This window comes from Nicotiana tabacum, chromosome 19, assembly GCF_000715075.1.
Source record: "Nicotiana tabacum cultivar K326 chromosome 19, ASM71507v2, whole genome shotgun sequence".
NCBI lineage: Eukaryota > Viridiplantae > Streptophyta > Magnoliopsida > Solanales > Solanaceae > Nicotiana > Nicotiana tabacum.
The window spans coordinates 123,663,605-123,683,771 of NC_134098.1; the positions used below are offsets into that span (position 1 = coordinate 123,663,605).

At 36.0% G+C, this 20,167-nt stretch overlaps 1 protein-coding gene across 3 annotated transcripts; it reads left to right on the forward strand.

The window, feature by feature from the left end:
• The first annotated feature begins 3,911 nt into the window (after positions 1 to 3,911).
• Positions 3,912 to 9,048, forward strand: LOC107760278 (uncharacterized). Of its 3 annotated transcripts, none has more exons than XM_016578306.2 (4): positions 3,912 to 4,332; positions 5,659 to 6,898; positions 7,046 to 7,915; positions 8,559 to 9,048. In XM_016578306.2, the coding sequence occupies exons 2-4, from the start codon at positions 5,747 to 5,749 to the stop codon at positions 8,607 to 8,609; spliced, it is 2,073 nt and encodes a 690-aa protein (XP_016433792.1). In that variant the 5' UTR covers positions 3,912 to 4,332; positions 5,659 to 5,746; the 3' UTR covers positions 8,610 to 9,048. The 3 variants fall into 3 exon arrangements, with proteins under 3 accessions (XP_016433792.1, XP_016433791.1, XP_075094631.1); XM_016578305.2 differs by having other exon boundaries at positions 3,912 to 4,289; XM_075238530.1 differs by lacking the exon at positions 3,912 to 4,332 and adding an exon at positions 5,054 to 5,138.
• Positions 9,049 to 20,167: the final 11,119 nt, after the last annotated feature.

Genomic DNA, 20,167 nt, shown 5'->3' on the forward strand with positions numbered 1-20,167 from the left:
AACGGTAACCGGCTCAAAGGGCTGGCAAAAAGGGTTAATGGTATTTTGGTAGCGAGAATGAAAGCCTTAATCATCCCAATCGGAGAACATTAATGTTGCACAAAAGATCAAACATAGTACCTTTTGACTGCATCCGCGTTGACAGTTATTTCAGAGACATTTCCTTCGATGATTCCCAAGTACAACGTTCTCTTTTGGCAGTACTCTCGTTATATTGTATGGACCTTTTCAATTTGGAGACAATTTTTTTTAGCTTCTTCATGAGGTGGAAGGATACGTCTCAAAATGAATTGTCCTATTTCAAATTTCATGTGCCGCACTTTCTTGCTGTAGACACGGGACATTCTTTGTTGGTACAACTGCCCGTGGTAAACTGCGACCAATTATTTTTCATCAATTAGTGTCAATTATTCCAATCGGTTCTTGACCCAATCTTTATCCTCAATATCGGCTTCAACAATGATCCGAAGAAAGGGAATCTCAACTTCGTTCCAATTTTCTATTTATTTTCTTACAAGCCTTGTCTTCAAAATATTTTATTTCTTGATTCATTATATCGGGGTTTGATAACGTTTTAGGATCTGAGCATGAAGTCCGCAAGCATGTCATGTTACTAAAATCTATATTTAACGGAACTAAAAAGAGAATAAGAAAAATGACAAGATAAACGAGAAAGGGATTCATTAACGATGAAATATTGATTTCATTTGTTTGATTTTTTTTAAGATAGAAGGGTTTACATCAGAAAGTAAAGGCAATAAAGTAAAACATCTGGATCACACCATGAAATAATCCGGAAGCAGAAAAGACAGGAAAATCGGCTACCAAGATTCCCGCCTGACAGAGAACTTTTCAGGTTTGGCGCCCGTTTTTAGGTTTCTCTTCTGCCGCGGCAATGGCTACTATGGTCTCCACTCCCTAGTCTTCTTTTACAACATAGGGTCTCAACTCCCTAGTTAATTTTATTTTAGACATAGAGTCTCCACTCTCTAGTCTCCTTTCCAACATATGGTCTCCACTCCCTAGTTGATGATATTTTAGACATAGGGTCTTCACTCCCTAGTCTCCTTTCCAACATAGGGTCTATACTCCCTAATTGATGATATTTTAGACATAGGGTCTCCACTCCCTAGTCTAATTTCCAACATAGGGTCTCCACTCCCTAGTCGATGTTACTTTAGACATAGGGTCTCCACTCCCTAGACTCATTTTCCAACATAGGGTCTCCACTCCCTAGTTGATTTATTTTAGACACATGGTCTCCACTTCCTAGTCTCTTTTCCAACATAAGGTCTCCACTCTCTAGTTGATTTTATTTTAGACATAAGGTCTTCACTCCCTAGTCCTTTTTCTAACATAGGGTCTCCACTCTCTAGTTGATTTTATTTTTAGACATATGGTCTCCCACTCTCTAGTTGATATTTCCCAACATAAGGTACACAATCCTTAGTTGAGGCTTCATTTAGACAATAAGGGTACACCATTTCCAACGAATCATGTTTTCTCCGGGTACATCTTTCCCGACCTTTTTATTGCTTTCGATAATTAAGTAGCATAGAGTTTTATTACAAATAACTCACGAAATTTTCCTAGTGAAAAGTGGGGCAGAAAAATTTCGTTTGTTTGTTTGTTTTGGTGTCTGAGCAGGTTTTACCTCGAAGCACAAGGTTTGAGATGATCAAAAGAAGAAGTCTCAATCCAGAATAAAGAAAAAAAAAGAAAAAAAAGTGGATCCAAAATGCAGAAGCGGATGAAATGATGTGGACTGCTCAAGACATGACTAAAGTCACGAGCATTGCATTTCCCATTTTGATCACAAAAAGCCGTGGAAGAATGAACTAGCACATGCAGCTAGCAAGCATCAAGATTCAGATTAGAGTATACATGAAGAACCAGTCAAGACTCAAGATCAAGTTTCAGAAGACTTATAGATAAGAATCTTGTAACTCGTAGCTAATAGACTTGTTTAGTTACTTTTTTATTTTGATTTTTGGTGTAATAAGGAGTTCAACAAGCAATAACAACAGTGAAATCACAGTTCCCCGGTAGTCCCAGCTACCAAAACTTCCAGAACTACACTGACCTGATTCCTTTATAGCCAAGGATATGTAAGAAACCTCCGAAGCAATGTTCGGTCAAACTTTTTCAAAATGCTTCCCATGGAGAGTCAAACGGGCAAAAATTGCTTAATTTATCTTTGCACGAAAACTCTTCATGTTCTCGAGCAAAGATGGGCAGTTGTGAGCACGTAATTTTTGTCAAATATATAAAATTACTCCTAAAAATCTCAAAAAATAGCTTTTAATTATTTTACAGAATTTAAGGAATTTTTTCTATATTTTACTTGATTTGTTTTGTGCGTATTTGTGTTTGGTGCATTTTTAGTAGCATTTTAAATCCCAAGAAATAACAAAAATATTTTAATCTTTACATTTTTAGATTTTAATTGCATTTGTAAAATATTTTATTAAAATACCAAAAATACATTAGGCACTTTACATGCATTATTAGTTAAATAAATTAGTTAATTGTTAGAGTGTAAGTTCAGCACTGAGCCAGTGGAAGTGGGCATGGATGTGAGGCTTGATTCGCAGGTCATCCCGAGTAGAGGCAGCTTCAAGTACCTTGGTTCGGTTATCCAAGGGGATGGGAGATCGACGAGGATGTCACACACCGTATTGGGGTAGGATGGATGAAGTGGAGGTTAGCATCTGGAGTCCTGTGTAACAAGAGAGTGCCACTGATACTCAAAGGTAAGTTTTATAAAGCGGTGGTTAGACCGACCATGATGTATGGGGCTGAGTGTTGGCCCGTTAAGAACTCATATATCCAGAAGATGAAAGTAGCAGAAATAAGGATGTTGCGGTGGTTGTGCAGGCACACTAGGATAAATAAGATTAGGAATGATGATATTCGGGAGAAGGTGCATGTGACTCCCATTGATGACAAGATGCGGGAAGCGAGGCTTAGATGGTTCGGACATGTTCAGAGGAGAAGCCCAGATGCTCCGGTACGGAGGTGTGAGCAGCTAGTTACGGAGGGCACGAGAAGAGGTAGAGGGTGGCCTAAGAAGTATTGGGGAGAGGTGATCAGGCAGGATATGGCGATGCTCCATATTTTCGAGGACATGACACTTGATAGGAAGATGTGGAGGTCGAGTATTAGGGTTGAAGGTTAGGAGGTAGTTGAGTCGTGCCTTACTTCGTAACATGGTGGGACTAGCCATGTAAGGTTTTGTTTTCTAAGATAACTAGTGGGAATGTTGTGGCTTACTATTTCGCTTTTCACTGCATGTCCTATTTACTAGCTTCGCTTTTGCTTTACATCTTTTTTCTAGATTTCATGGTGTTCCTATTTTTCTTATGACTGTTGTGGTGATACTAATATTTACTAACATTGTCTCCCTTTACTTTGCATCTTTCTTCTGAATTTCATGGTGTTCCTATTTATCCTATGATTGTTGTTGTGATACTAATATTGTCTTCCTTTTTGCCCTTTTGTCTTTTTATTTTTTTTGAGCCGAGGGTCTTTCGAAAATAGCCTCTCTACTCCTTCGGGGTAGGGGTAAGGTCTGTGTACACACTACCCTCCCCAGACCCCATTAGTGGAATTTTACTGGGTTGTTGTTGTTGTTGTTAGAAAATTAGTTAAATGGATTAAATTTGCAAATTAGTTTTAAATTAGGAGTTGTTAAGATAAGTGGCCAATTTTGAAAATAAAACAAAGAAAGGAAAGATGGGTGGGTCTGCCGAATTGGGCCAGTTTCAGCGGCCCAACCTCCATGTCAGCCCAATATCTGACCCGGTCCAACAACCCTTTCTCCCAAGTCACCAAACGACGTAGTTTAACATAAAAACTACGTCGTTCCATTCCCCTCACTTACTAAAACACCCCATCTCCCAATTTCCCTTAGATAGAGCGGACCCCTCCCTCTTTTACACAAATAAAACCCTAGCCCCCCTAATACCTTCATCCTCTCAAGTCAGCCGCCGCCCCTCTCTTTCTTTTTCTCTACATCACACAAGCCTATTCTATCATCTGGATACACACACGAAATCTATCATCTGATATTCTCACAAACACACACGAAATAGCTGAAAAACAGATCCGAAATTCGAAAATTAAGAAAGAAATCTGTAAACAAAAAGAAAAACAGTGGATTTCAATGGATTTTACATTGGAAGTGATTCAAAGGGCTGGATTTTTTTTTGGCTGATTTGAGAGAGTTCTCCATTTGTTTCTGGGTTTGCAATCTAGAATGAATCTGCAATTTGCTGCTGTTGTCGATTGTTGAGTAGCTGATATCCATTCCTCATTTTAGACCTTTATTTGGTCGTCTACTACTGTTCTGCTATTGTTAGATGCGTTTGCTTATTTTCTATTGTCCTCTATTTGACTATGAATGAATATTTGAGTGCTAATTCTATGAACATGCTAAATCTTGTGGAATCCGGATGTTTTGACTGCCAGATCTGTCTGCTTGTTTCTATCTGTCGATGATTGTTTTTAAAAAAAAACTGAATTAGTCATTAGTTAGTCGTGGGGGATTGTTATCCAAATAGCCGTCCAGATTCAATATTTACCTTTTCTAACCAGTATATATATATATATACACATCGGCGATTGTTACATTAAGAGATTAGATAAGCGACTATTTGGTGGATGTGTGTGAAATCAAGTTGTGATCAAAACATTACAAAGCCTCGTATGGTCCAAGCCCGAAATCCAACTTGGTGAGCCCAATGTCAAAATTGCAGTTGAGTCTGCTCTTTAAAACCACAAAGGGTAAACATGGAATTTCAGACATAGCATAACAGCCAAGTTGCATTTTATAAAAGTACCCAGGGCCAGGGGCAACAACGAAACCTCCTAATAATAGATGCTTCCATTTGTAAATTGCAATAATTTCACTGTTTTTAAAAAAGCACATTCATTTGTAGAAAAACAAAAAGAAGAAAAAAGTAAATACAGATTCTTTGGTGACCCTCTTCTCATTTCTTCAACTTTAAATCCCACCGCTTGATTTTTTCTTTTATTTAAAAAAATTGAAATTGCCTTTATATATACGGATAAAATACACCTAATTATAAATCTTTTTTTCTGGGTTTTGTCGATTTTGCCTCCTTTTCCTTTCTCAAGTACTTGCCATAGACTATCTTTTTTTCCTTTTTTCTTCTGAATAATTCAATCAATCTCGATATGTTTCACTTATTTGGTAATCTGTTGATTGCTGTGATTTTTTTACTGTTCCATCTGAATTTTGGAAATTGGTATTATTGGGATTGGATTTTAATATTAACTAATTTCATCCATATTTGGTGTTAATTGTGTTTTTGTTGGGAATTATGTTTATTTAGTTAGCTGAATTATTGGGGCTTAGTGCTAATATCTTGATCTAGGGTTCAGGTTTTGATTTTTGGGGTTTCATTTCTGTATTTAGTTAGATCAATTCTTCCTATTTCTGGTATATTTCTGAGTAAAATTGAGTTTTTAAGGTGTGCAATTGTTTAATTTTTGGTTGATTTGATGCCTTATTTGGATAAGCCTATATTAGAATGTTAAGATTTTGTTTGGACTTTGGATAAGCCTATATTAGAATGTTAAGATTTTGAGAGTTCTGATACTAATTTTGGTAATTTTGTAACTGCAAATGGACAGATTTGTAATCTTTATTTGGGCATCCGTTGGGAGACCTTAAAGTAGGAAGGAATCAACATGAGCTTGTAGTAGAGAAAGGGCTGGATCCATGTATAGAGCTTCAGATGAGTCAGATGAGGATTACACAGTTGATGAGTCAGAAGATGGATGTTCTTCTTTTGTCGGAGATGAGTCAGATGAGAGCTTAGGTGAATTTGAAGATGAGGAGGTCGAGGAATTGAAGACGAAGCCGATTAAAAAGGTTGTTCGATCAGGAGAACCAAGGAGAAACAGAAAAGGCACTGTAAGGCCTAGAAAGAGAAAGAGAGTTTCATATAGAGAAGATGACGATGATGATGATGAGGAATTCACACCAGATGGCTTGGATGCAGATGAGGATTTGCCAGTAATGAACGGGATGAAGAATTTGAGCAAGTCACGGTTGCGTAAGGGCACTGCCAAAGATCATGATGAAGAGGATGAGGATGATGAGGATGATGAGGAATTCACTCCAGATGGCTTGGACGAAGAAGAAGATGAAGAAGAGTTTCCAGTATTGAAAGGGATGAAGTATTCAAGCAAGCCACAATTGCGTAATAGCACTGCCAAAGAGCAGAAGAGAACTAGAAATCATAAAGAATTGAAAAGGATCACGAGAAAGAAACCGCAGAACAGACGCCGATTGAAAAGGAAAGCAAGATCTGAAAATGATGAGAAGTTCATAGACGTCGATCCAGTTTTGGCAGAAACGAATAAAAAGAACGCAGGTCAGAGGAGAAAAAGAAAGAGACTAAGAGTAGATTCGGATTCAGATTTTGTTGAGAGTTCTGGATCATCTCACCGTGAGTTTACCATCTCTGAAGAAGAGAGGGAACAAGTCAGAGAGGCTAGCCGATTTTGCAGGGGCCTTGTTACAGCTTGGAGGGGCTCAGCTTCCTTGAAAAATTTACCGAAAGAGGAAGCTCCGCGTCTACAAAGAAAATATCCAGGAAGAAAGGATAAAGAGAAAGTGGATTTGAAGACTGAAGTAGGAAAGCAGATTTGTGGAATATGTTTGTCGGAAGAAGGTAAGAGGACAGTTAGAGGGACATTGAATTGCTGCAGTCATTACTTTTGTTTTGCTTGCATCATGGAGTGGTCCAAAGTGGAATCCCGCTGTCCACTGTGCAAGCAAAGGTTTGTAATGATTAGTAAGCCTGCAAGGTCAGACACTAGCTTTGAATTGAGGACTGTGGCTTTTCAGGTCCCTGAGCGTGATCAGGTATAGTCCTTTTTTCCTGTGGTAAACCTATATATTCATTTAGTTAAGATGTTAGGTTTGATGATTATGAAAATAAGATGTTAGGTTTGAAACACAAAAATACCAGAATTTCTAACTGCAATCAAATGTTTATAATTGTGTTTATAGGTCTATCAACCATCTGAAGAGGAGCTTAGGGGTTACATTGATCCATACGAAAATGTATTATGTACAGAGTGTCAGCAAGGTGGGGATGATGCTCTTATGCTGCTATGTGATCTCTGTGATTCACCTGCACATACTTATTGTGTTGGTCTTGGACATGAAGTACCTGAAGGTAACTGGTACTGTGAAAGCTGTCGGCCAACTGCACTTGCTTCTTCAAACCCACAGAATATGAATCCTACCCCTGATATTAATAGAACAAGCAGCAATTTTTCTATTGGGTCACCCCCTGTAGCCAATGTGAGGGAGACATTTGACCTTAATGAAATGTACGTACCTGATACCCCTTTGGCTGAAGAATCCGGTGGTTTTCAATCTCCCCGAGATGGTCGAGTTGCTTCTCCAGCTTCTGGGGTTGGGGCATCGACGGTTTTTGACCGACGTAGAATACAACGGCAAATAAATCAACTGCTTAATAACAGGAGGAGACAACTTGGTAATGTTAATGGGACCTTGGTTGCTGTATCAGGGAATAGTCTCGTTGGCTCCCAAATTGCTCGAAGCAGGGAATTAGCAACTCAACCTGCTGTAGCACAAAGGGCAGCTCCTCATAGTACATTTTTCCAGGGAAGGCAACTGGAGAGTAATGCTCGTTTATCTCATAATCGGAATATTTTACCTGAAAGGTCAAGTAATTTGAGTGGGCAACTGAATCTGAATGAAGCCTCTACATCATCGCAGAGTTTTTTGGGTGAATTACAAGGTACCGATGCAAGTATCAGCTTGGCTTTGGTTCATCAGCAACTCCATCCCCTCAGTAGCATATCTTATGTGGGGCCTGATACTAGCCCATCTCCTTGTCCATTTAGAGAGGTGAGCTCCTTTAATTGAAAAAGGAACACGTATAATCAACGGTTAGAAGTTACTAAAAGCTAGTCCATAGACTTCAGGTATAGTGGAATGATTAGATTAAACTGTACAGCGATGTGGTTAAGCATAAATCAAGTCTTGTGGTCGTTCACACTCCAATCTTTCTATGCCAGTGAAACATGACTCATGCCTTTTAAACATTTATTTGTGTCCAGGAACTGATCAGAGCCTAGAAAGGTTTCCACTGCTTTGTAAAACGTGCATTTTAGCTTGACTTCTTACACTTTCCGCCACCACTTTTACCAGCTTTGGGTCCGGACGACCCAAGAGCCCGCCACTAGAACCCAACCCTTAAGAGGCTAAGGTCCAAGGGGCCCCTTTGGAATCACTGAATTTGCTTTACTTGTTTTTTTTTGGTACATTAATTTGCTTTACTTGCTAATGAATTTGAATCCAATTTTCGCGGACCAATACATCATATCAATATTTTTAGCTAGCTAACTGAGTATCAAAAAAATCCGTGAATGTTTATGACTTTGATAATTTTAAGCAATTACACCTTCCTAGTATTATTTCTTTTCTTTTTCCCCCTGAAGTTATTGTTGTGATGTATTAGATTCTGAATGAATTGCATGCTTTGATACAGTCTACAGTACCTTCAAGGACATTGCCTAGCACTTTAAGAAGACCATTTTAGCTGCATGTGCGGTGGGACGAAGTTCTCCTTGTGCAGTTCACACCTTAATCTGTAATTATGTTGGAGACCAGCTTGCAATCACTCATAGGGGGTGGAGGACCAGTTATCTTCTTGCTTCTTTTTGTACTTAAGCTACTATAATGGTGGGGGAAATCATGAGTAGGAGACTTATGCTGTTGAAGCATTGGAATTTGATTCGCGTCGTTAGCTCACCATTCTTTCTATCCATTGACCATGCCAGAGAAATCCATTTTGTTAGGATAGCATTTTCTCTTTTATACCTGTATATCCCGTTTTACTGACAAAAGATGCCTTGATTGCTGTTGAAGATATGCCACCATTTTTCATTGTTAATTATTAGCAAATTTGTTATCCGACAATGAGCTGTCATTGTGTTGGGATATGTTGGGATTTTACCAATGATCAAGATGCTTACTAATTGCTGTTTTCTGTAATATAACTGGTTCTTGGTGGCTTATATCCTTAAAAGTTTATTGTTCGCTTATAGTGGCACGGCAACGCTGGCTAGTGCTTTTCTTGATCAGGTTGTTATCCTGGATAGTATTGTCCACAGACAATCGCTACGTTAACTTACATTAAAAGAAATCGTAAAACGTTAAAACCAAGTGCTTCCATCTAATGCTTTGATCAAACATGTCTTTTCTTCTTTTTCTCCTTCTCTTTTGATACCGTGTAGAATTATTAATTGCCCTGGAGATGAAGAGAAACTGACTAAGAAAAACTCTAGTTCTGAACAGATGCACCTTGGAAAGACAACAAGAAAAACAGGAACGAAAAAATTGTACTTCCTATGCCTAATTTATGTGTCACGCTTTTTTCTCTTCAAAACTTTCTAGTTTCTACAATTTAACTTTAAAATTTGTTAGTTTACCCTTAATGATTTAAGCACATGGATATCATGGGACCAGCTTTTAAGCCCTTTTTAGATCTTTTTAGATTTTTGAAGTGTTTGAAAAATAAGAAAACTGCTTAAGAAAGGGTTAAAAAGGGCTTTAAAAAAGTCAAAAGCCACAAGTTGGCTGACCTAACTTTTCCGTTTTTGGCTTAAAAGTCACCTTATTTTGACCAATAAAATTACTTACTTGTCCCTTATAACTTTTACTAATCCCAAAACTATCCTTATCAAATAAATCCTAAAACATCGAACTACTCCCACTTTCTTCATTTTATAAGCCTCTGCTCATCTTCTTTCCTCTTCTTCTCCTTCATCTTCACTTGTTCAGTATTTCCACTCAAGTTTTCAGTGGAAATCGATCTTCTTTATATGCTTTTTCTTTGAGGTATGGGAATATCCAGATTATCCCAAACTTGGTTTAAGGCTTTGCATTTAAAAAAAAAATGGTAACAATCATTTTGCAAGATTTATGTTTGGTGATGGTCCGCTTATGTAGAAATTGATGTTTGGCAGAATGTTATATAATAAGCAGAGGAAGATGTAGGTTCTTGATTTGTTTTAGGCAATATTTTTGTTTTTTTAACAGAAAAAATGCTTACTGGTACTTGTTTACCAAACACTTCTAATATTTTTTTTTAAAGTTTTATCACTTTTATCCAAACATGTAATTACTTATTTATAAAACAAACTCATGCACTTAAAAGCTATTTTTTTCAAGCTAATCTAAACGGGCTCTATAAATTTTTTTAAAAAATCTTTCTTGTTATAAAATAAAAGCAACTTAGTAAAACATGAACAAGACATGTTGTTATGAAATAAAAGCAATTTAGTAAAACATGAATAAGAAATGGAGATAGAAAGAAGGAAGAGATTTTCTTCTTCAATTGTGTGTATTTTCTTATCTATTACAAGACCTTTATATAGGCATGAAAAGTGAAGAAAAATATGTCATTGAATATGTCATTAAGCATAAAAATATGTCATTGAATATGTCATTAAGCATTTGAGAAGATCATGGAGGAAGAGTAGACATCCACCATAATTTGATTTTTCTTATAACACTCCCCCTTGGATGTCCATAGATAATGTGCCTCGTTAAAATCTTATTAGGAAAAAACCCTATGGGAAAAAAAATCCTAGTGAAGGAAAAAGAGTACACATGTTTAGAAATCCGTTTTTTGGTTGCCTCGTTAAAAACCTTGTAAGGAAAACCCAGTGGGACAAAACCTTGTAAGGGAAAAAGAGTACAACGCGTATTAACTCCCCCTGATGAGAGCATCAATTCACACCCTTGAGCCTTCGCATCCCAATCTTGTACACTAGTTTCTTGAAGGTTGACGTCGGTAGAGATTTGGTGAACAAATTAGCCATATTATCACTTGAACGGATCTGTTACACATTGATATCACCATTTTTTTTAAGATCATGTGTGAAAAATAACTTTGGTGAAATTTGCTTTGTCCTATCCCCTTTATAAATCCTCCCTTCAATTGGGCTATGCATGTTGCATTATCTTCATACAAAATTGTGGGTAGTTTGTCACACTTCAAACCACATTTGTCTCGAAAAAGGTGTATTATAGACCTCAACCATACACATTCTCGACTTGCTTCATGAATAGCAATTATCTCAGCATGATTAGATGAAGTAGCCATGATTGATTGCTTAGTCGATCGCCAAGATATGACAGTGCCTCCATATGTAAACACATAGCCTGTTTGAGATCGAGCCTTGTGTGGGTCATATAAATATCCAGCATCGGCATAACCAACAAGATCGGGACTACAATCATTGCCATAAAATAATCTCATATCAGTAGTTCCTTTTAGATACCGCAATATATGTTTGATTTCATTCCAATGTCTCATTGTAGGAGCAGAGCTATAACTTGTTAAGATATTAACTGAAAAAGTTATGTCAGACCTTGTAATGTTAGAAAGATATATTAGTGCTCCAATTGCACTAAGATATGGTACTTCGGGACCAATAAGCTCTTCATTATTTTCATGAGGTCGGAATGGATGTGCTTTATCCATATATAATCGCTTTAAAATCATTTTAGTGTATGCTGATTGATGGACAAAAATTCTATCTTTCATATACTTAATTTGGAGACCAAGACAAAATTCTGTCTTTTCAAGATCTTTCATTTCAAATTCCTTCTTTAAATAGTCTACTGCTTTAGGAAGCTCTACTGCTTTAGGAAGCTCCCTAGGAGTTCCAATGATATTTAAATCATCAACATACACGGTGATTATAACAAATTTAGATCCAGATTTTTTTATAAAGATACAAGGACAAATTGAATCCTTCTTGTACCCTTCTTTTAACAGGCACTCACTCAGGCGACTATACCACATGCGCCCTGATTGTTTCAATCCGTATAAGGATTTTTGAAGCTTTATTTAATAAATTTCTTGGAAACCTTAATATGCTTCAGAACAATTTAAATCCTTCAATGATTTCCATTATATGCATATCACGTTTTTCTTGTATTGCCAGATTAAAACCTGAAATGACGACATCCACCACAGGAGAACATGTCTCTATATAATCAATGCCAGGATATTTATAAATTTTCTTGTGACACAAGTCGCCTTTATGTTTATCGACTTGCCTTTTTTTTTCCGCACAAGAACGCATTTATACCTCCACTGGCTTTATACTTTCAGGTGTTGGGACTATCCGTCCAACTTCATATTTTTCAGGTGAAATCAATTTTTATTGCGTATTTTTCATTTGACCAATTATTTATCTGTCCAAATTTCATGATAGATTTGAGCTCAAGATCCTCATCAATATTAATAATATTGAGCGCTACATTATACTAATAATATCGTCGACGATCATTTTATATCGGTTCTACTATTACCCAATAAAGACATAACTTATTGAGATTTCTTTATCTTATTATGAAGTGTTATGTCGTGGTGCTCTTCTAGAGCACTTGCCTCCTTATTATGACCATCTTGAACATTTGCTCATCTCCCTTTTCAAGGAGTTTTATCTTTGGAACCGATTAGTCTATTATGCTTCATGCATGCCATAGACTCTATTCATTATGAACTTTATTTCATTTGGAGCATTAGCAGCTGAATATGATATTTAACTTTGGGTCAGCAAATAAGTCTGGAAATATTTTGCAAATGAATTATCCCTTGAACTTCAAGTTCACATTTTCTCATACGAGGATCTAGATGTACTCATAATAATTCATTACATGCATTACTTTTTCAGTTGTCCATTTTCTCCCCCTATTTTTGGGATCACCGACACATATCCCTAGCCTTATTTGGGGATCCATCTTTGTATATTGTGCTGGAACAATTAAATCATATAGCACATTCATATTTCTAGATAGAAATTATTTGGTTCCTGACCCTGAACCGATTGTGATAGGAAGAACTTATCTTAATTTGGCTAGATGCGTACAAGTGCTGTTGTATATTAAATAATACATCACATACCAAATTTTATTTTGGTAATTTTGTTCTCATAACTAATGGTTTGGTTATAATTGGAGGCATACAATTTCTGCTAAACTAACTTGGATTTAAACCAGTATTATCAAGATAAATAATCATAATTTATATTTTAGAACTGTGCTCTAATAATTTGAGCAATCAATCTTGCAAAAGCCAAGCTGCAAGTTGATAACAAATGCACGTATGACCAAAGAATAGATGCATCTATTAAAATCATATAATAGTAAACGGTCGACATGGCAGGTGACTGGACCCATATATTTATCACTTTTTATTAGTTCCAGAAATCAAAGGATTCAATCCCAACTTTAACTGATATATCATGAGAATAAGCAGCACAAGAGAATTCTTGAAGAATCTTATATTTCTTCAATATATGTCAATATAATTCTCAATTAATTTTTCGCATTATAATTGAACCGAGATGGTCAACCGGTCATGCCAACTAATATTTGTTTTAGTAAACCTCTAGTTTACTTATGACATATGATTCCATCATCATGCTTATATTTGTGTAGTACAAATAAAAAGAAAATCGGGTAATCTTTCATATTTATCCGTTATGATTATAGAAATATGAAAATATTCAATATTCCTTTCATTTATAGTCTCAATATGCCAACCACTTTGACTCATACATTTGAAACTCAAAAAGTTTCTTTTGAGACTTTACAATATCAATGTCGTGAATACTTTTATTCATCTGGGTAGTAACAAATTAATTTTTCCGGAGCTCTTAACATTTTTTGTACTACAAGATCTTTTGTTACACCATTCATATAGTAAATGTCTCATTCATGGAGAAAATTATATCATAATAAATTGTCATTATCAAAATCATCATAAGCAAAGTCATTTTTTTTTTGCTTTAATTTTGCCTTTAATAACCTTCTATAAGGCACAACAAAATATTTTTTGGCGTATCACATGTACGCGACCGATGACATATTCATGTAACCACACAATAATATTTATTCTCTTTATTTCACTCAAACCTCCCTCAGAGGTGAGTTGTGTGGTATTCATCCAATCATGCATTGCATGTCTTTATTCATTACTTTTATCACATATTACAACATTCACCTTTAGGAATGGGTCTGCATTCTCAATGCTTATCACAAGTCACATTCTCTTCAATGAATGTATCATAATCGGCGGCGTGCTTTATTATTTTGCATACCAATTTGATGGTAAACATTACCTTCACATTTTGAAGAACTATTATTATTATTATTATTGTGAAGGCAATGTTTACCTCTTGAGTTAAACTATTCATAATGTCATTTGGATATAATTTTCAATAATAGACTTTCGTTTACTCAAATCAGCTAAGTAATTAGTGTCAAACAAATATATGAAAATACAAAATAATATTAAAAATTCACATGTGGTCTTTGCTGCAATAAGCTTACTTCAAGATGAAAGTGATATGACTAGAACATTAAAGAAAAATAATGTATCAAATAGAATAATATAGTACTACTAGTTACCATGCACTTTTATGGAAACTAAGTATTATGCTCTCTAGAAAAACAAAGAGATATAGCAGAACCTTTAATTGAAAAAATTATTGACAATATTTTTAACATTATTGAAAAAATCAATACTGGAATGACTCTACCATCTTGTTGCCTCCCACATCAGTTATAAAATAGGAGCAGTTATGTATTTTAAGTCACAAGAAACTAAACCCTTTTTTTTAATTTAATGGAGTGTACTAAGAATATCGTGTACAAATAATAAAAAATTGGATTGCAGAGATACAAACTCACTCAATTTTTCAATATACGAGAATTAAAAGTTTTGATCGGCCAATGCTAATTCAAAATATTTTTTCATTTGGATCGTATATTTATTTATCAATAACGTATGCTAGTTGTGCTATTAAGATTACCCGAGAGAAACTTACCCCACATTACCTTTTCAAAAGTCAGAATGACGCATGATGGTCAAGCATATATTTTATAGGAAAACGTTCAGTTAAGGAAAACTTTACATAAGGTTCTTGCTTTTTTTTTTTTAACTAAGGAACCAAAGTTCCTCAAATGACTTTGCAAAAGCTGTAGTAGCTCCCCAATTTCTTGTACTTCTTTTGGTCTTTGGTTTAGTACGTAACTCTTGGCTGCATCATTATATACTTTTGATTCTTATAATAAGATCTATATAACCAGGATACGAGATGAAAAAGATCAGACCAAACTTACAACAAATATTAGAAACTCGTTCATTGAAATGGATATTGATAATGCAACAAAATAAAATAAGTAAAACATGGAGTAGTAATTAGTTTACATTTAAGTATTTTCCTTTATAAAGTAAAACACTTAAGAATATGAATGGATTTGTAAGAAGAAAATACTTAGCATTGGAAACTTTCATAACAAATAAAGAACCTATGAGAAAAATGAATAAGAAAATGAATTAATTAAAAAGGATTAGAAAACGTATTTTAGCATTAGCATTATATGCCTTATCACAGTGTACTGGTCTCCTCAACCTTATTGTTACTTCAGTTATGTTTGATACCATTCTTTGAAATTGCTAAATGAGAAAGAAAAGCTTATCTCTTCAAGATGAATATTAGGCACGACAGGAACATGCCTTTTATGATGTAGGACAATTTTGTAGATGTAAGTAACTCAATTGATTAGGGTATCGTGCTGATAACGTGTTATAAAATAAAAGCAACTTAGTAAAACATGAACAAGACATGTTGTTATGAAATAAAAGCAATTTAGTAAAACATGAACAAGAAATGAAGATAGAAAGAAGGAAGAGATTTTCTTCTTCAATTGTGTGTATTTTCTTATCTATTACAAGGCCTTTATATAGGCATGAAAAGTGAAGAAAAATATGTTATTGAATATGTCATTAAGTATAAAAATATGTCATTGAATATGTCATTAAGCATTTGAGAAGATCATGGAGGAAGAGTAGACATCCACCATAATTTGATTTTTCTTATAACATTTCTTAAATTGTGTGTTGAGTCAATGCAGGGAGTAATTATAAGAAAATGGGGTCTAAAAATTGACAAGAGACTGACGTTAACTCCGCTCTTAACCGTACGAAAATTTGAAATATTGGATATTTTTGCAAGTCTATGCTTGGAAAGTGGAAACTGTTATCTTTACCGGATGACCATCCTTGATGCAATTTCTCTTCTTGCCCCTGTAATGGGCTCAGAAATTACTTGTTCCAAACTTCTGCCAGTTATAATTACTGCTTCAAAAGACAGGTTAGTCTTCAGTTTATTTATGCTTTACCATTTTGTTGGGTAATTTTAAGCTTACAGGTCTAATACTTGCATGTTCCAGGGTACGGAATATCAAGTTCAATGTAGCTAAGGTGTTGCAATCTCTTATTCCAATAGTTGAACAATCTGTAAGCATCAATTTACTTCTAGTTTGTTTAAAGGCTGACATGTGTCTCTATTTCATGCATTTGCTTTATTAATGTAAACTAGACTGTCCAGTGCGCGACTCCACCCATGTCAATTAACCTATTTGAACTTTCCATAACTAGTGTCAGGTCCCGAGAGAGTAGGAGAAGAGTTGTGGTAGGTTGAAGTTAAACTGTAAAAATAGGCAGATTATAATGGATTTTTATATTAATAAATGCATTTGGTCGCACTCTCCGAGGCATGAGTTACATCTGCATTCAGGTGTATCATTGAATGAAGAAATGGACTTGAATAGAGCAGAATGGAAAATAGAGGACTTATAGCCTATCCTACCATTTTGGTATTGAGGCACAGTTAATCGATAGACTGTCTACTGAGCCTTAGTAATAAGGTACTAATAACTAATATATTCATGGGAGTTAAAAGCAAAGATTGACTTGAAATGCTTGATAAGGGACATATCTTTTATCATTTCATGATTTTTTCCTTTGGAGAAAGGAGTGCTAAATCTGGTACTATTAACCGCGAATCCTTATGTACAGGTTGTGGAGACAACAATTCGACCATGTTTGGTTGAACTCAGTGAGGATCCAGATGTTGATGTTAGGTTTTTCGCCAACCAAGCCCTACAAGCAACCAAGTGATGATATCTAGTTAAAGGCAATTGAATAGTTCAAAGTAGTTTTCTCCTTGTCCATTGTCAATTGTGAACAAAGATGTCCGAGAGCTTTATCAAATCATTCTTGTCAAGCATTTCTGACTAAGAAAGTTACTACTATAAGATATGGCAGCATTTTCCCGAGGGGGCTCCAGTTCGCATTTGTTGCACTTATGTTTCATATACCGTCATTACTTAGATGCAACTGCTCATGAAAAATGCAGTTACCTTCCTCTTGAAAGTTTTAGATGCAAAAACTATGACAAAGCAAAGTCCTTGGTTTTAAAAACTAGAGCTTCTACTTCTCAAGCTCAACTTGTCTTCATTTGAAGCTTTTTTAAAATCTGCCAAGAGGTGGTAGAAATTAAAGAGCTTAAATAAAAGTCGAAGTAATGGTAAATGACGACTAATGGTAGTAGTTAAATAAGCGAATGGAAAGCTGCATCTAGCACCTCGAGTGCTCTCTGCAAGTTTTCTTCTCCTTGTTCATCCAGTGTACTCCGATCCTTTCTTTCTCCAAAAAAAAAACAAGCAGATGCCTTTTAAAATGTGCATAAAAAGTTAGCTTTTCTTAGACAAGACAAAAGATATCATGGGATATTGGGATGAATAAATTTATCCACAAACCAAGTCTTTTAAACAAGTAAAGTTCTAGGCTAGCAACACAACTGTAAAGGATTAAGTCAATATCACAAATAAAATTAAAAGGTCACAAAGAACCACGTAAGCAGATTGAGCTGTATTCTCCATTACCCCACAGTTTTACCTCATCGATCTCATCCAAACGGAAAAATATAAATTAGTTAGTATACTGTCAGAGGCAGGTGTTCTTCATGATCAATCAGGCCATCAAGACTCAACAAAACACATTAGCAAAGCCAACTAGCAAAATGAAGACATTGTAAACACAGCCATGCAGTTTCCTTGCATTCTAAAGCTTATACATCGTAAAAAGGAGCCAGCTACTTCACTGATACTAAGTGTCTTAAAAGACGGGGAGAGTTTTCATTTTATTGGGTTTTTTTAAGTGTTTTTTTTTAATAACGGTACTGTCTGGGCCAGCTTGCGCGCACATTGATTATTCAACTGCTGCCTCCCAACCGGGTAATTCTGCCCAGCAAGGCTTGGACATATCAAGGTGGATGTGCGGGCACACTAGGATGGATAAGATTAGGAATAAAGATATTCGGCAGAAGGTGGACGTGACTCCTATGGATGACAAGATGCGGGAAACGAGGCTCAGATGGTTCGGGCACGTGCGGAGGAGAAGCCCAGAAGCCCCGGTAAGGAGGTCTGAGCGGTTGGCCTTGGCTGATACGAGAAGAGGTTGAGGACGGTAGACAGGACATGGCGTGGCTTCAGATTTCCGAGGACATGGTCCTTGATAGAAAGGTACAGAGGCCGCGCATTAGGGTTGTAGGTTAGGAGGTAGTTGGGCATTTTTCTACTTCGTTCCGGGTGGGAGAGTAGTCTGATAGAGTTTTGTCTTAGACTGCTAGTGGTTAATGTTGTATCCACACTATTCTTCCGTTTTTTCATAGTACCAGGCCTTATTTGCTTGTTACTGTTATTGTTTTTCATCTATTTTCTGGTCCTTATATTGCTGTTATTATTTCTATGATTTCTGTTGATGGTACTGATTTATTGTCTCTGTTCGTCTTCTTGAGCTGAGGGTCTTTCGGAAACAACATCTCTACTCCCTCGGGGTAGGGGTAAGGTCTGCGTACTCACTACTCTCCCCAGACCCCACTTGTAGGATTACACTGGGTTGTTGTTGTAAGGCTTGGACATATGAGAAGAAATCACCTAGTTTCTTTTGCCTCAGCTGAAATTTGAACCTGAGACCTCATGGTTCTCCTTCCAATTTATTGACCACTAGACTGCATCATCGGCGCACAGAAAAGGAAAATAAAGGTTACACCAGCCGGGATTAAGCTGGTTTATTGAAGTAGTCTAATAAAAGGTTTATAATCATATTGGCAACAAAAATATTTGAGGCTCACATCGTACTTCGTGGTCTTGTTGTGTGTTTTGCATCTCAAATTATATGCCACTTCATATAAATTAGTACGACGGAAACTGCTACTCCTGGTTGTAATCATTAATCAAAGACCTCCCGTTGGTTCTCATATTGGTTCTTTCAAATGTTAAAGTGAAATATAGCAAAGAAAATAATCTCAAACTGCTAAACGGTGTCATCTTATTATTTCACTATTTTGTAATAATAAACGGTGTACCCTCCCATGGTTCTCATATTGACTTTTCAAACGCTAAAGTGAAAAATCGTAACGAAAATACTCTCCACGCTGCTAGATTGCAAGTGTTAATTACTATTCTATTACCTCGGAATGAAAATAAACTTAAAATTTAACATTACCGTCCAGTGTCTTTTTTCTCCTTTTTCTTTTTGTTCTCTTTTTCATTTGACATTTCATGCAAGCGACAATAAGTAAAACCGGTGCCCAAAACGATATTTTCTAATTAATATAACTTTGATGATAATATTCGTAGAAAAAAGTAAGATTAGGATTTGATAATTACAGTAAAAAGAAAGTACCTTTCCAGCAGCAAGAGGAGTAGAAGAAGATGAGTAACAAAGAGAGGAAAAAGAAGCAAGTTGTGTTTGAATGTCTTGTATCTGAGAAACTTGCTTCTTTGAATGTGTTATGGCTGAGGATGGAAATTAATGTCCACCGATCTAGATAACATGCATAGATAGGCAGTGGAGGGGTTAATTAAGGCCTTGACCGTGAAGTCACATTTCTGAATTACTTTTGCCTAGAATAGACCGGGATAAGCAAAAGGTTAAGCGTTGTATATTGGATAAGATCTTTCATGACTCATATGAAGCTTTATACTAAACATCTTCTGCTATCCCACATCACAATTTTCTTAATATAGGTAAAGTGTATCTTTGATCGAAAGAGGCTGCTGGGGAAGTTACAACCAAAAGAGAGAGCCATTACAATTTACATGATATCAAATGGCTAATAAAATAAAAAAATGACCAACCTATTGCTGCACCAAATTATAACTAGGAAGTTCCATTTGCCTCTACGTCCAGTTACTAGGATGTTCAATATCCAATTTTATTCG